The sequence below is a fragment of the Gavia stellata genome, chromosome 1 (assembly GCF_030936135.1).
Source record: "Gavia stellata isolate bGavSte3 chromosome 1, bGavSte3.hap2, whole genome shotgun sequence".
NCBI lineage: Eukaryota > Metazoa > Chordata > Aves > Gaviiformes > Gaviidae > Gavia > Gavia stellata.
Window position 1 is genome coordinate 83207469 of NC_082594.1, and position 15279 is coordinate 83222747.

Here is a 15279-nt window from a genome sequence, read left to right on the forward strand (position 1 = left end):
GCCCGCTGCGGAGGTAATGGGGTCGCACGGGTCTGCCGGGGTAGGAGGAGGGGTGGGTGGTAGTAACCCTGTGTGTTTCGCCAGGGGCAGCGGGAATGAGGCGCGTAGCTGCCCCCTCCTTGGTGTTGCCCGTCGGGTGATGCCGAGGAGACGCTTCCCCATGCCCGGGCGCTGGGGGTGAAGTCCGGAGGGGCGGCGGGAGCGAGCGGTGCGGGGGCTCCCCGCAGCGCCATAAAATGGTGCCCCGCGGCAGGCGGGACCCCCGCGCAGCCTCGACCCCCAGGAGACACAGACCGCCCCGCTTCTCCCCAGGTGTGTTTGCCCGTTAGCACGGTGCTAGCCCCGGCTCAGGCAGGTAACAGCTCCCTGAGGAGCGGAGGGCGTTGGTAGGTAGGTATGGCCGTGCTTGCTTCTCCTTCTGCTTTGGTGGGCCAGAGGTCTGAGGAGAGGTGACATTTCGCTCCTAAGGAATAGAGCAGTGGATCAAACTTAAGCTAGATGGGTCTGAGGATGTGTAGGAGGAACAGACCTGAGGAGATTTTCATGAAGGATTTGGAGAAAAAACATGGAGTTAGCATACCCGTGGCATTACTGAGTGGCATCTTGCAGCACAGTTACAGTGTGAACTGGCCCACCCGTTTTATGGGAGTGACTGCAGGCTGATCTCCACCTAGTTTCTTGGGCCAGTGTCTGAGGTGCAGGTTACAGTGGTGTGGGTCAGCTGCTGGTGTCCTGAGGCCGACTCCAAACCTTTTCCAGACAAGCTGTCATCTGTGGCTGGCTTCCACCTCAGGCGAACGTCAGCTGCTTTCAGACAAATACATATGGCTGAGCTGCTTCTCCAAGCTGTTGTAATTACCTACTGATTTATATCGTAAGTGGCTGTAATTCCTAGTCACAGAAGAGGCTGACCTTGAAAATTGCAGGATGGATATCTGTGGTGGTAGTATCATGGGAATTTTTTAGGTATTTATTATATTGGTCTTTATGCAGCATTGGTGTCTTGGGATAAGTCAAATACTGGCATAAATATAGAAAGGAATTAGAGAGTTCACACTTTTAAGTGTAGAATTGTTTTTAATAATTAAATGTGTAAAAAATGTTTCATTTCAAGTGTATTTCACGTCTTATTTCAACCAGTATGTCAGGTGTCGTGATCAAGACTCTCAAATGTTTAGATGTTATGTACTTTCATATTCAAGTATTCATGTTTTAGCAGACACTAATACTATCTTACAAATACCCTTTGATAATATCATACACTTTCTCTGTAGAGGGGTCAGGAACATATGTGCATACAAAAGACTTATTTTTAAAGGGAAAAAGTTACATTGTTTTTCAGTGGAAAAAATGTAAAAGAATGATGAAGTGATATCTAATGTAAGTATGTGCCTGAGAATGGAATGACAAATAGAAATGATATTGAGCTGAGGCTTAACTAGAAATTGAACGTTACAGCAATAAAGCGTCTGTGTTCATCTGACAAATGATCAAAAACTCACAAAAGTTCATAAGACACGTTTTTATTACTTACATGTTCCATTTTTATATTAATTTGTCAGCACAATTTACCATAAAGAGACATTGCAGACTGAACATTTACTTTTGCTTGTAGTGTGCTAGAATTGAAGTCTTTGCTAGCTCTGTATGAATAAGAATAATCTTTAAAGCTATTTTGTCAAGGAAATGTATTCAAGAGAATACATTCCTCTCCAAAATGATTCATATTTTGTTTCTAAAGTATTAAGTGAACAAATGTTATTTGAATAGGTATGTCTTAGGCACATTTTTACTTGTTGATTTAGGCTCTTATCTGCAAGCCAGTCTGTTCTGTTGGACTTCTGTGCCAATACAGAAGCTTCCTGAAAGGAGGGTATGAGATCCACCTTAGGAAACCTTTGGTTAAGTTGAGGCTGTCCATGTTTCAAATCAGTAAATCTGCAAGAGGATATAAACAGTATTTATGGAGACTGAAAAATAAGTGGTCATGCAATAATGTCAGATGTTATCTGTCACTTAAAAGCAAATTTTGAATCTGCAGCACACAACAAGTTCTTCACTTCAGTAGGTTTAAAAAAACCCACCCAATTAATTCTATCTAGGTAAATGAACAAGAAATTCAAAAGGAAGTTAGAAAATAGTGGAGGAAAGCTCTAATATCAAGCAGGAACATGAAAGGTAACATCATTGTCATCATTACAGGTGAACGGGGAAAGTACTGTTGGTCTTTTACAGATACAGTAGAATGCTCAAAACTCTGATTTCTTGAAGTACTGGTCCTTGGAGCCATGTTGTACATGATAGTGTAACCTTTTGTTTTCAAAAAGTAAACTGTGTCTGGAGGAAAGATGGGAACACTAGAGGCTCACAGCCTTAAACGAAATGCAGAACAGCTCCCAGTTTTTTACTTCTAAAAGCATTATAGTGTATAAGCCAATCTCAGTGGGGATTTTGAATTATGATTTCCCAGTGTTTGGAGGACAGTGTTATGAATGCTTCTTGTGCATGGACATAGAGTAGAGGGAGCAGTCCAGATGTCTGATCCAATCCCAATGGTGGAGAGACAGTGAGAGAGAGCACACTTCATGAACTGGAACTGTTAGCATTACCTGTATAAGGCAATACAGTTAATTTGTATTAAAGAAACCAGCTTCCCCTTGGAAGATGTTGCAGCCTTGGTGAAATTATTTTGCTGATTTGCTGTCCTAAATCATTGGAATTATGAATATGATCATTCTCATCCATCCACATGAACAGTTTAGGTGACTAAATTGTATTGAATTACAGTAGTTAATTAATAAACGATGACAATAAGCTGCTTAAATCATATTGGTGTTGCTTGGTATGTTTCTTGAGTGAGGAAGAATGTTTATAGCATCCTCTTGCTGTGGGAAAATAGTGAAATATTCCTCATATTGTCTTTCAAATTTAACAATATAATAATAAATTGGTTTAAAATCTGTTACTGTTGGAAAAACATGAATGTTAGGAAATGAAGCAGTTGTTTCACAAAGTGCAAATTAAATAATTTCACACAGTGAAGTTTTGATTGGGTACTAAGGTAGGTGATGTTATAGGAATGGTATTGGCATTTTCTACTTGTCCCAGGTTAAGCTTTGCTCTTCGTGACAGAGGCATGTTGGGAAGATGCCAGATGTGCTTCTAGCAAGCTTGGGTTTTTTGTGCAGATGATGAGCTGTACTCGTTAGTTTGCAAGAGATTGTTAATTTATAATCACAAAAATTATTGTATAATTTGTGAAAAATTGTGTACAGCCTGCCAAAAAGCCTGAACCCCTTGATAAACTTCACTCCAGCAGGTGAGCTTAATTAGTGCAAAATACATATGTCAGAATCTATGTCCCTACCATAGCTAGGTAGCATTAATTCATGTCTGAGTCATCTGCTTAAATTTAATTCAACACTCTTCTTTTTCTATGTGTATTTGTCACTTGTGGCCAAAACGGTAGTTCATGTTTTGAAAATGTACCCCATGTGTCAAAAGCCTGACTTTTGACCTGCTGGAAGCTCCAGCTAGTACCTTATACTGGCAAGCAGTGGAAAGTGGCTGAGAGAAAAGGTATTCCTCTGCCACCTTTGATAAGGCTTTGTCATAAACATTTGAAAAACCAGAGAGCCCCATGGAAAATTTGTGTGACCTTGTGCCCAAACTTGAAAGCATGATTTTGAATAAAGTTAATATTGAAAAATCATCTGGTTGTAGAGTAGAGAGACCATGTAAGTGTTTCTTTATGTGAAATGGTGCAAATTTTAAAGCAAATACAAGCACACGTTACTTACACGTAATTTCAAATGAAACTGTTAATGGCAAATCTCTCTGAACTATATATACTTTTTATTATTGCCCCATTGAATCATAATTTTTTAGAATGTATTGTGAATCTGTAGAGCTATCTTGTTGTGGAAGAGATTAGCTAATATATCCACTTGATACTTTCAATCTGTAACTTGTTAAAACTAAATTTTGTCATTTTTTTAACTCTTTAGAAGTATTTTATTAAAAAGGTCAACCTTATCAATAGAAGTAAACATATCAAATCAGTGGAATAATGCATTACTTGTAACATTTTCAGGGTTTAAGGTGTGTGTCTAACTCAGATAACCAGTCAGTTCAGATGGAAAATTCACATTGATAAGGCATACAAGATACAGGAAAAGTATTCCAGTGAGAATCAGTTTAATTCTAAAGTAAATTTTTAAAAGAAAGCATTAGCAAGGTAACATATCTGCTGGGATGTGTGTGTCCACTGTCACATCAGCTGGAGCTCTTAGTACTCAAAACAGCTATAGCTGTTCAATTTATAAAGAATTTTCTCAGCTACTTTTTGCCGTGAGGCAAGTCAGGCATGTTATTTGTCTGGTGTAGCTGTAATATTTTGAGTCTTTTCCTGAGGTCCAGCTTATATACTGAGGTCAAACAAAGCCAGTGGCTAAGCAGTCTGGTAAGGGCAACAGCTTTCCTAGCTCATTAAATCCATGCATGTTTGTTTGATCTTCTTTGAAAAATGTGCTGACAACTCTACTTTTGGGTTGATCCCTGCGGCTTGATAACTACATTATGCAGTCTATTGATATTTTTTTTTTTAAAGAAAATAAGAATTCTATTTTAATTAAAAATGGGGGTTCTAGAAGTAACTCCGTATCAGGATTAAATATTTGCCTTGTAAAAGAGGCTACTGTGTGCATCCTCACATGAATGCGATGTACTCTGCCCTCTCTCCCCTGCAAAATCCCTCTGTTGGGAAGAAGGCTGTGGGAGAATGGTTTCAGTGAGAGAAATACAGGGTAGAGACAGTATAGCTCCAGATTAGTTAAAAGTGCTGTAGTTCAAGCAGTCACTGATGTAAAAGATGCAGAACAAAGCTATTGCTCTGTCAGACTACTTTCCATTATGCACATACTCTTTCACCAGATGTTGTCCTGGAACATTTCTTGAAACAATGTTTTACGGAGTATTCTTACTTAATTTTCCTTTTCTTGCTCACTGTGGCTCTATTCTCTTGTGCGCAGAAGAATAAAAGGTATATTTTGCCTCCGGCACTACAGTGATAGCATTCTGAAGGCGAAGTAGGGATTTTTTGAGGAGTGGTTTTGCAATAATCCTGAGCTCACGTACTCCGCTGGTTCTGGATCTTTGGCCGAGAGGTGACTGTTTTGGTCAGTGAGGTGTCAGTGGTCATGGACATCTGCTGTATTGTCTCAGTTATTATTGTATTAACTTAAATTTATTCATGTCGCTATTATTTGAAGATGAATTTTTGTATAGTTCAGAAATTTTTAGGGGTGGAAGGCAGTCCTGCTGAGAGGCAGGAAGAGCTCCTGATTTTTGCCACGATGAAATAAAAGCCCCAGAAAATGACATCTTTGATAACTGCTGTCCCACTGCAGATAGGATGAAGGAATGTGTTGCTGTCTGGAGGCTGGCTGTGAGAATTCTCTGATTCCCTTTTAGGGTCTGAGTTTAAAATAGCATTTGATAGTTTTCATTGTTTATATGGAATTTAGGTTGCCCAAAGCAAGAAATCTGGTGTTTCCAGGACTGTGCTATGCACCATCTCTGCTATAGCATTAACCACATATTTGGCAGAAAATTTATTACACCGTTAGGAGTACTTGGCTTCTTCCGATCTTTATCTTGGCTGTGGCCTGGATTTTCTTCTGATTACATAGAATTCCTTGGAGAAAAAAATCATCTACATCTGAGGTTGGGATGAGGGAGAGGAGGACTGGTGTTCAGCCTTCTCTACCCTTCCAAGACACTCATCCACACTTACTTGGATGCCTTCTGAGTTTGTCTTGGTTTATCTGTGGGAATTAGCTGTGCTAAGGCAAAACAGGCTATGGCTTTGAACCAGATAAGGTGTATAGCACAAACAAGGCATTTACCCCAAATGGTTTTGGAGGGGGCAATGTTCTTCCCAGGGGCTGGTTTTGCAGTTAGCAGCAAGTGTCTCAGGCTGGGTTTTTTTGTTCGTTTGTTTGTTTTCTCCTGTTTAGTCGTTTTACTGTTTAAAAAAAGTTCTGATTCTACTTACTATTACAGGATGACTATATTTTAAACCTGAGGTAGCCTTATCTTTTTTCCTTAGAAACAAACTAACTTACAAGATTTTTATTGATCACCATCATTTATTCATGGATACGCAAGTGACTCATTATACCATGCAGTCAGTGTGAGAGCTCCTAATCATTTGGCAAGAAAGTACCTCATCAGCACAGCATTAGAGTCTGATTGTAAATATGAGTCAATCTCTACCTTGTAACCTTCAATAGACACTTGGAATTCAAACAGATGTTCTCATGCATTGCTAAAGTTAAGCAGGATGGAAATGCCTTGTGTAGTTGTAGGAGGGATGAGGATGTTTGTTTTGTACTGCACAAAACTGTGATACTATAATTTGTACTTTTGTTCTTGCATCTCTACAATAACAAAAACGCATGATTTCATAACTTAAGAAAAAAAATCCTTTTTCTTGGATTTCTTAGCTCTTGGAACTATGAAGACAGCAGAACAATGCTGACTGAGTACAATTCAGTTAATTTTACAAATATTTGTTCAGTAGCATTTGCCAAATAGCATTAAATCAGGTAGAAAAGTGGTCAAAGTCAAAATTCAAAAAATGTTAAATGAAAGAGCAATGTACAGGACAATGACTGGATAAGGGAAGCACCCGTTCCTTCCTGTCTGTATCTCAGCACCTTTGGACTTAGGTTTTTTTGCCAAATTTAGGCAAATAGGTACCCTAAAAATGTGAGGTCTCCTAAAGGTCACAGAGAAATTCTTTTATCTTTTTTCTTAACAGGCTGGAGTTTCTCATTATGCACATTTCACAAGACTCCATGGGTTTGCTATGCTACAGCTCCCTCAAGTGGTAAAATAATTTCCCATTTGGAATTGCAGCTTGGTTTCTGTGAAACACTTGCTTTCTCTTCAGAAAGTTTTGAGGCTTCCCCCAACTTCCTCTTTGTTCTATCTTTATTTTTTTTTTGTTTTTCCCCTCGAATGTTGAACATTATGAACAGCTGCTTAGGACTGTGGGGTTATCAGAGAAGTAGAGCTGTGGGTTAAAGGGTTATGATGCCAATACGTGGGCTCCAGCTCCCCTCAGAGGCTTTGTGTTAATCACCCCAGCTGCCAATTGCCCACTTATAGCTGTGGAGATGAAGGAGTCTTTTTCAGCCATATAATTTTCTTGTGTGAGATTGGCCACAGAAACGGGTATGTCTTCACCTTGCCACCCTGGTGGGCTGCCTAGGGTCAGGTGGATAACCATGAGCAAGGACCACTATCATAAGGCGGATGATATCCGTGGACTTCATGCACCATTTCTTACGTATGGATCCTCACGCTGCAATATTAGAGAGGAAACTTTCTATGAAGCTTAGTCCTCAATGAAAGATCAAAATACGTCACCTTTGTCGCAGGGTAAAAGTATATGCATGGACAAATTATCAGCAGAGCACTTTGTGTATAGTAATTTCTTTGCATGTCCATAGTGCTGTATACTAAATTTTGAGAAGTCATGAAGTCATCTTGCATTTGGATAAGTATATTTTATGGTATGTGTAGCATAATACAATACATAGGTACAAGAACTGAAGAAAATTACATTTGAAGTGGAGTATGTTGGAAGGAGCAGAACTGATTCTAAGGCATAGAGCAGTCATACTTGTTGAGCATGTAACTGTGTCACCAACTCTGCCCTAGATTGCATAAAAACCAGCAAATGCCAGCAGATCATAATTTTCTAATGTCAGCTACTTAGTGTTCGGGAGACAGGGAATCATCCTGCTGTAGTGATGGCTGCCCTACATAAGAAAACACCTCTTTCCACTCTCATAGCTTCTGCGTGTTCCTGCAGCAGAACAGATGAGTGAGGATGCAACTCACAGAATCACAGAGTGATAGGGGTTGGAAGGGACCTCTGGAGCTCATCTAGTCCAACTCCCCCACCAGAGCAGCTTCAGCTAGAGCAGATTGCACAGGAATGCATCCAGGTGAGTTTTGAGTATCTCCAGAGAAGGAGACTCCACAGCCTCTCTGGGCAGCTTGTTCCAGTGCTCTGCCACCCTCAAAGTGAAGTTCCTCCTCATGTTCAAATGGAACTTCCTGTGATCAAGTTTGTGCCCATTACCTCTCGTCCTGTCACTGGGCACCACTGAAAAAAGACTGGCCCCATCCTCCTGGCACCTACCTCTTAAGTATTTATAAGCATTGATAAGATCCCCCCTCACTCTTCTCTTCTCCAGACTAAAAAGACCCAAGTCCCTCAGCCTTTCCTCATAAGAAAGATGTTCCAGTCCCCTAATCATCTTTGTAGCCCTTTGCTGTACCCTCTCCAGCAGCTCCCTGTCCTTCTTGAACCGGGGAGCCCAGAACTGGACACAGTACTCCAGATGCAGCCTCACCAGGGCAGCATAGAGGGGGAGGATAACCTCCTTCGACCTGCTTGCCACACTCTTCTTGATGCACCCCACGATGCCATTGGCCTTCTTGGCCACAAGGGCCCATTGCTGGCTCATGGTCATCCTGTTGTCCACCAGGACTCCCAGGTCCCTTTCCACAGAGCTGCTCTCCAGCAGGTCAGCCCCTAACCTGTACTGATGCATGGGGTTATTCCCCATCATATGTGCTTTTCAGTATGACGACGCATAGAGTTCAACTTAAGTATTTGAAAAATGCATTCTATTTCTCTGATTCTGAAACTTCTTAAGTAGTAAATCAGTTTCTGTAATAGCCATTATTGAGGTTTCGCAGGACTTCAAAACGTCAGACAAGAATAAGCTGTTTAAATACAGGTTAAGTGAATGCAGAGTTCATTCACTGTGGAGGTCAGGTTGGTCTGTGGTTCAGGATTATAGAAACAAATGAAGGTTTATGCTCTCTGTCTCTGTCCTTTTCTTTTGTGGAGCTCTGAGACCCTACCTAAAGTTTGAACTTACTTCTGTCATGCAGAAAACAAATTAGCTGGGCTGGTGGTCATAGAAAGCAACAGAGCATGCAAATTACCCAGCTGTATCACTTGTCCTGCCTCTCCCCCCATTCTCAGGAGATTTCATCATGGAAACAGTGATGGTGCAAGAAGTCTCCTTATGAGTTCCTTTGAACATGGACATGTGTAGCTAGCCTTGTATCAGTCTCTATCAAGCAGATGACTTTTTCTAGAGTAGAATCAGGATGAATGCAACTTCAGACAAAACACTGATTTTCTGCACAACTCCTAAGAAAAGAGGAACACTTAACACTCAACACACCATTCAATTCTGCATTCTACATTTAACTCTCCTTTTCAGCAAACAGGAGAATAATGTTAGTAGTATTAACTCTTTGTGTGTGTAAATTTGCACATAGCATTTTTTGGTCAAAGGGCTTGATAAAAAGGAATCAAAAGGAAATCTTACTCAAGCCATGAGAAGACTGCATTCTGAAATCCCCTTTTTCTTTTCATTTAACACGTCACAATATATGGGAGCAAGCTTTAATAATGCTATGACTGTAAGAAAATAGGTACTTTTTAGGATATAGAGAGATGTGTCTCTAACTTTTAAGAATTTCTAAAAATAGCAATTAGGAGTTTGTAGATGTTACTGTTTTGAAACTGTTTTGCTGGTGTCACTATTTTTGAGCTGCCCTGTCTTGATAATCAAACTGTAATATGATGCCAGAGCTGGGAAGGGAAAGGGCAGCAATGGAGACCTCAGTTAAAAGTTTACTAGTCTGACGTGCTTCTCTGTTAGCAGCTATAAAGATAAACTTTTGGAAGAGATACAACGTGGTCTCTTGCATAGCAAGTGAAAGGTTGAGGGTCATGTAGGAACCTGAATGACATTTTGGGCTAAAGATCCACTGAGTTATGTCAGACTCACTTAAACTTGCTGCAGAGCAGCCCCAATCCTTCGCTTTGCAGCTCCCAATAAAATATGTTCAGCTACTTTCTGTTTAGTAATTGAAGAAATCCCTAGTATCAAGTTATGGTGACATGTAAAAGTTCCTCAAAAGGCCTGAAAACTCTGACATCTCCACCAGGTGCTTGAAAAAGTCATTTAGGTCAATGGTTTTTGGTCAGATATCATGCCCAGATTAGCTGGTTAATTTTATTCTTTTGAAGTAACAATGGCGTGAGGAAAAAGTCTGCAATGAAAAAAACAATTCACAGGTATCTCATCTCTCTGCTGTAGAAGTTAATTTTAACTAAAACAATGTGAATGTGCAAGTTTTCTTAAACTTTCTAACTTTGTATGTTTTATGGGTCATTCTTAATGCATATATCTAATTTCTGCATGTATCAATGATTCGCCATTATACAGGCTACAACATATACACAACAGTGGCAAAACCAAGCAAATTTGTGAAAAACATAGCTGTGCTACATGTTGCTCCCTACTCCAAATTAGTCTTCTAATGCCAAAACCTATATATTTTATTTTAACTAAAGCGTTTGTTATGAGAAACCAAGTGGAAACTTGCAGATTTTATTAAAAACAAAACCACAGATAGCCAAACATCTTGGCATTTATTATAATGATTTGTGAAAAAATCTTGTTAAGTTAGGGTATAGTTGCAGGAATGGCTGATTTAAAAAAAAAAAAAACAAAACCCAACCGAACACGCAACCCCCAAAAATCAGCAACCAAAGAAGCACCTTACAATGTGGAGGTTTTGGACCCACTTTGATTTTTCTAGTATTCTGTATCATTGCAACTTTTACTGAGTTCATTTGTAGTCAGATGCTTGAAAACTGAAAAATGGAATAAGAAGTTTAAATACAGGTTCCCAAAAGTTGAGACATAAGTCAGTTTTTCTGAGAAGGGTTATTTTGCATATGCATTCTGGAAAGATGACAGCAATGATCTCCCTGGGTTTGGAGTCTTGCAATAAACCTCCATGTCATTGCAACTTTCAGATTAAATTAGTGCACTGTTTACTTACAAATCTGCCTTTGGAGATTATGGGGAAGCTATTACAGAATGTATTCAACAGTGTGAAATCATTATGTTACTCAAACACCTGGTATAGCAGAAGGTCCCAGACATGGTTTTTAATAGACTTTAAATTTCTGTGATAGAAAACCAAACTGATTTTCTGAAAACAGTATTCCTACTAAATTCAATTTGTTGACACCAATACTGCAAAAACCCTACTAATGTTTCTATTGTTTCTCTGAATGTGTGAGGAGGGGGAGATATGTTGCCTATAAAGCCTCTTTTTTATTTTTTGGAAAGTGGATCATTTGATAACAGTGTCTAGATTTTAAACGTCAATGGGTGATCATCTGGTGCTTTTGGTGAAAAAAGCTGAATTTCAGAACTCATTGCTTCTTGGTAGTCCAGTGGTACTAGAGTCTACTAATGTGCAAACACTGCAAAGTCTACCTGTGATCTCATACAGCAGAGTGGTTGTGAGGTTACCTACCTTCTTGTAGTAGTTGAGAATCTCCCTGTGAACTTCTGTTGTGGTGCACATGTGTAGAAAAACAAGTATGACAAACGTTTTTATTATACTAGCAGTCTTTGTTAGTGTGCTTTTTTGGCAAGACGCTGTGCTTTTCCTTAAAAATTAGTGTCATACCCTACTTCTTAAATTGTTAACCCTACGCCACCAGAAGTCCCTGTGGGCTCTCCTTTCCACGAATATTTTCCTTGCATGAGTTAGACTAGCGTGCCCACTCGCATTTTTCTAGGACTCAGGCTGCTCTGCATTTTGCACTTGCTCCACTAACTCTACTGTACACCATTTCAAGAAAAAGCTGGCAAAATCAGTGATGTATACAAATAAAATAGTGTAAAATAACATTAAAAAACCCCAACTTGTGGGAATATACAGAAAATGAATTAATGTCATAACTGCCATAAATACGATAAACATTTTTTTCACTTTCAGGTTTAAAAATGTCTGACCAGAAAAATATTGTACACAGAGCACGTTGTATTCAAAAGCTACTGCCTGAGAACAATTTCCAAGATATTGAGGATCATCTTAAAGAACTTGAAGATGTTGATATGACTATGGAATATCTTCAGAGGACAGAAATTGCCAAAGCTGTATACAGAGTACTCAAGAGCTGCGCTTCAGCAGAGTTGAAAAAGAAAGCAAAGCAGTTATTATCAAGGTGGAAAGCACTTTACAAGAACAACTGTGTTCAGTCAATGCAAGTTAAAACGTCAGTTTCTGTATATGTGAAAGAGGAAATTGAACATCTCAGTGTGGTTCCTAGAGGGCAGTCACTGTCTGAAGGACCACATCAGCAGGAGGCATCAGATGCTACTAGTTCTGAACTTTTGGTCCCATCACAAACTGTTAAAAATGTGGTACATAACGACGCAGAAGGCAGCATGAATCAGCTTTCTTCTTTTGAGGAATACCACACTGATAATGAAGACTCTGAACGTCTTGTTAACGAAGCAAGTCTGCGGCAGGATCCAATGGGAGCTCTGAGATGTAAAAGTACGGATCTTCTTTATAAAGCTTTGACTGGTTCTGCCAAAGACGAAGAAGAAACTGATAAATGGTTAGAGCTATCTAAAGAAATTGAAGAACATATTTTTGCTCTTCATGCAAAAAATGACAAAAAGTATAAAAATTGCATCAGAAGCAAAATCTCTAACCTGAAGAACCCTAAAAGTTGCCACTTAAAACATAACCTTTTCTCAGGGAAGTTGAGTCCAAAGACTTTTGCTGAGATGACAGTGATGGAAATGGCCAGCGATGAACTGAAACAGCTCAGGGCTCTGTACACAGAATCATCTGTTCAAGAACATCAGCTTCCACAAGTTATTAATGGCACACAGACAAACAAAATAAAGTGTAGGCGCTGTGAAAAATTTGATTGCACTGTCACTGTGATTGCCAGAGGAACTCTTTTTCTTCCAGGTTGGGTGAGAAACACAAGTCCAGATGAACAAATGTTGACTTACGTTATTTGTAATGAATGTGGAGAACAGTGGTATCACAGCAGATGGATTTGTTTGTAACGCTATCCCTCTTTAATAAGTGGTTTAGATACATAGATATGAGAAAGCATCTCTGTTGAAAGTATATAATTTAAAATTTTGTATTGATGTTATGTAGGTGCTGCCACTAAAAAGTGCAAAATCAATTTTAAAAAAATCGCTGTTATTTTTGAAGATGACTTGAATAAATCTGTGTGGTTCTAAGTAATGTCAATATGTGAAGAAATAAAATAAAAAAGGGAAAAAATGGTAATGCTGTATCTAAGAGAGAACTATTCACTAGAAAATCCATTAAAAATATTCCAAGTGCTGCAATTTTTTTCCCCAAGGTACTGAGTACTTGGAATTTTCATTATCTTCAGCAGAAGTTCTCTCACAGAACTTGTTTCATTTACAGTAAACAAACTGTTTCCAAAACTGCAGTTCACATACTTGCGTGCATTGCAGAATGTTCAGCATGGATTCACTCCTTAGTTAAATCACTTTTTGCAAATAAGTGTTAGATTATTAAGTTGGTTTGAGAGGTAATGTCTAAAAGGAAAAAAGGAATGAAAAATAGAGTGTAAAAGGGGGAGAAGGCAGCTAGCAAATGAAAGCAAAAATGCAATTCTGCTTTAGCTTTTTATAGCTATTGGGAGGAAAATATGATTTGTGACAATCTATCATTTTGCAGTTCAGATTTGCTATATAAGATGGTGTGTCCTGCAACTGTTAAGAAATTAATGCAAGATCAGACAATGGTTTATTTCAGAAAATTATGTAAATACATTATTAGATTTATCTTTATTTAATAAATAAAGACATGAAGTTAATAGGAGTTAATTACTTTCTGAATGGATTTCCTCTCTTGAACTGGGACATCTGTCCTGAACTTTTTTGAAAACTTAAAATTACTTCAACATCGGCTATCTGAATACTTTGAACGGAGTATGTATCAGAAGTCAGGGAAATGTTTCTTTTCTGAAGTGGGAGAACCACCTGAGTCTGGGTATATTTCACAGCTGTCTTATTGGCCTGTAGAAGCCTACGTTCATGCTGTGTGTCCCTATTTTGGTTTCTTCACTGTTTTTGAGTTACTGTAAATGTTTAAATGAGAGGAAATGGGTCTTGCATTGAGTCCTAATTTTCTGAGCACACGAATGTGTTGACTCATGGACCTAAGGAAATGCAGTGAAGAATAAGTCTGCCCTGCTTGAGAGGTTAGGTTCTTGCAGCAAAGCATTAGTACTGTTTGGAAACATAACCTTCATAATGAGTTTCCTTGGAGTACAGAAGAGATGGTGAAATGGGTCAATAAATTGCCAAAGTCATGTTTTAGTCACAGAGGAAAGTGGTTTTTTTCACCTTATTGTATAAACACATGCGTATTTGGCATTAATGGAGATATCTTTTACAAAAGCACAACAGGCATTTTGCAGTCCAAGGCTAAAATGCGTCAGCTGAGCAGAGAAACCTGGTGAGCATTTGCTGGAGGAATTAAGGGCAGTTCCTGCACCCATCTAACTATAACATAGCTGAGGCTGGTCAGCTTCTCTGGGCTAAGGCACTGCCCTGGAGGTCTCCAGCCACATGGCCTGTCAGAGAGAGGAGTTAGGGGCATGAGATGAGAAAATAGCTGTTGGTGACCTAAAACCCAGCCAGGACTAAAAATAAAACAGAAGACAGGCCTTTATCTATATATGCTGAAAATGTTGTGTAACCTGATGTTACAAAGAGCTACTTATTATTCTACTGAAAAAAACCCAAGAAAAGTCTTCTCCATTCTGTCAAGTGTTAACTTTCAGCAGTGTGATTTACTGTGGCATTACCTAGATTTTTATCATGTGAAAATGTGTGTTTTAGTGGAATTGCACTGATGTAAAACAAATATTAAAGTGTAAGGCCAGACTGCCAGTGTTCAACTGTGTAACCAATCAGTCAGTATCTGGCCTTCCTTCCCAGCCATTACCCATGTGCGGGAATTGATGCTTACAAGTAGTCCTGCTTGTTTAAGTGGAAGTACTTCTGTGCAAAGTATTATTTTTAGCTTTCAATAAAACCACAGGAAAGTAAACACTTCTGTGTTACTGGTTCACAGTAAGCACAGAATTGTGTGGTGTCGTTTTGGAGGTCATAGTCCGTCTAAGGAGAGCCGTATGCCACTACTGTGCTGTGTCAGAACACTGTGTAGCAGGAGACTTTATTTTAGCTGTGAACAATGGAGAGTTATAAATAATTTCTCCCTGCAGATGGTTTCGAAGCCATTCCAGTAATGTACAGCTCATCCAAGTTTTGTCTTGGGGAAGGGAAATGTTACAAGGCATGGGTG

The 15279-nt window shown here is 39.2% G+C and overlaps 1 protein-coding gene across 1 annotated transcript; it reads left to right on the forward strand.

Annotated features, from left to right (window-relative positions):
* On the forward strand, positions 1–13699 carry TCEANC (transcription elongation factor A N-terminal and central domain containing). Its single transcript, XM_059821514.1, has 2 exons — positions 1–13; positions 11902–13699. The coding sequence occupies exon 2, from the start codon at positions 11910–11912 to the stop codon at positions 12990–12992; it is 1083 nt and encodes a 360-aa protein (XP_059677497.1). The 5' UTR covers positions 1–13; positions 11902–11909; the 3' UTR covers positions 12993–13699.
* Positions 13700–15279: the final 1580 nt, after the last annotated feature.

Coding starts and splice junctions, on each gene's coding strand:
- TCEANC (XM_059821514.1), top strand. CDS start 11,910: ATGTCTGACCAGAAAAATATTGTACACAGAGCACGTTGTATTCAAAAG.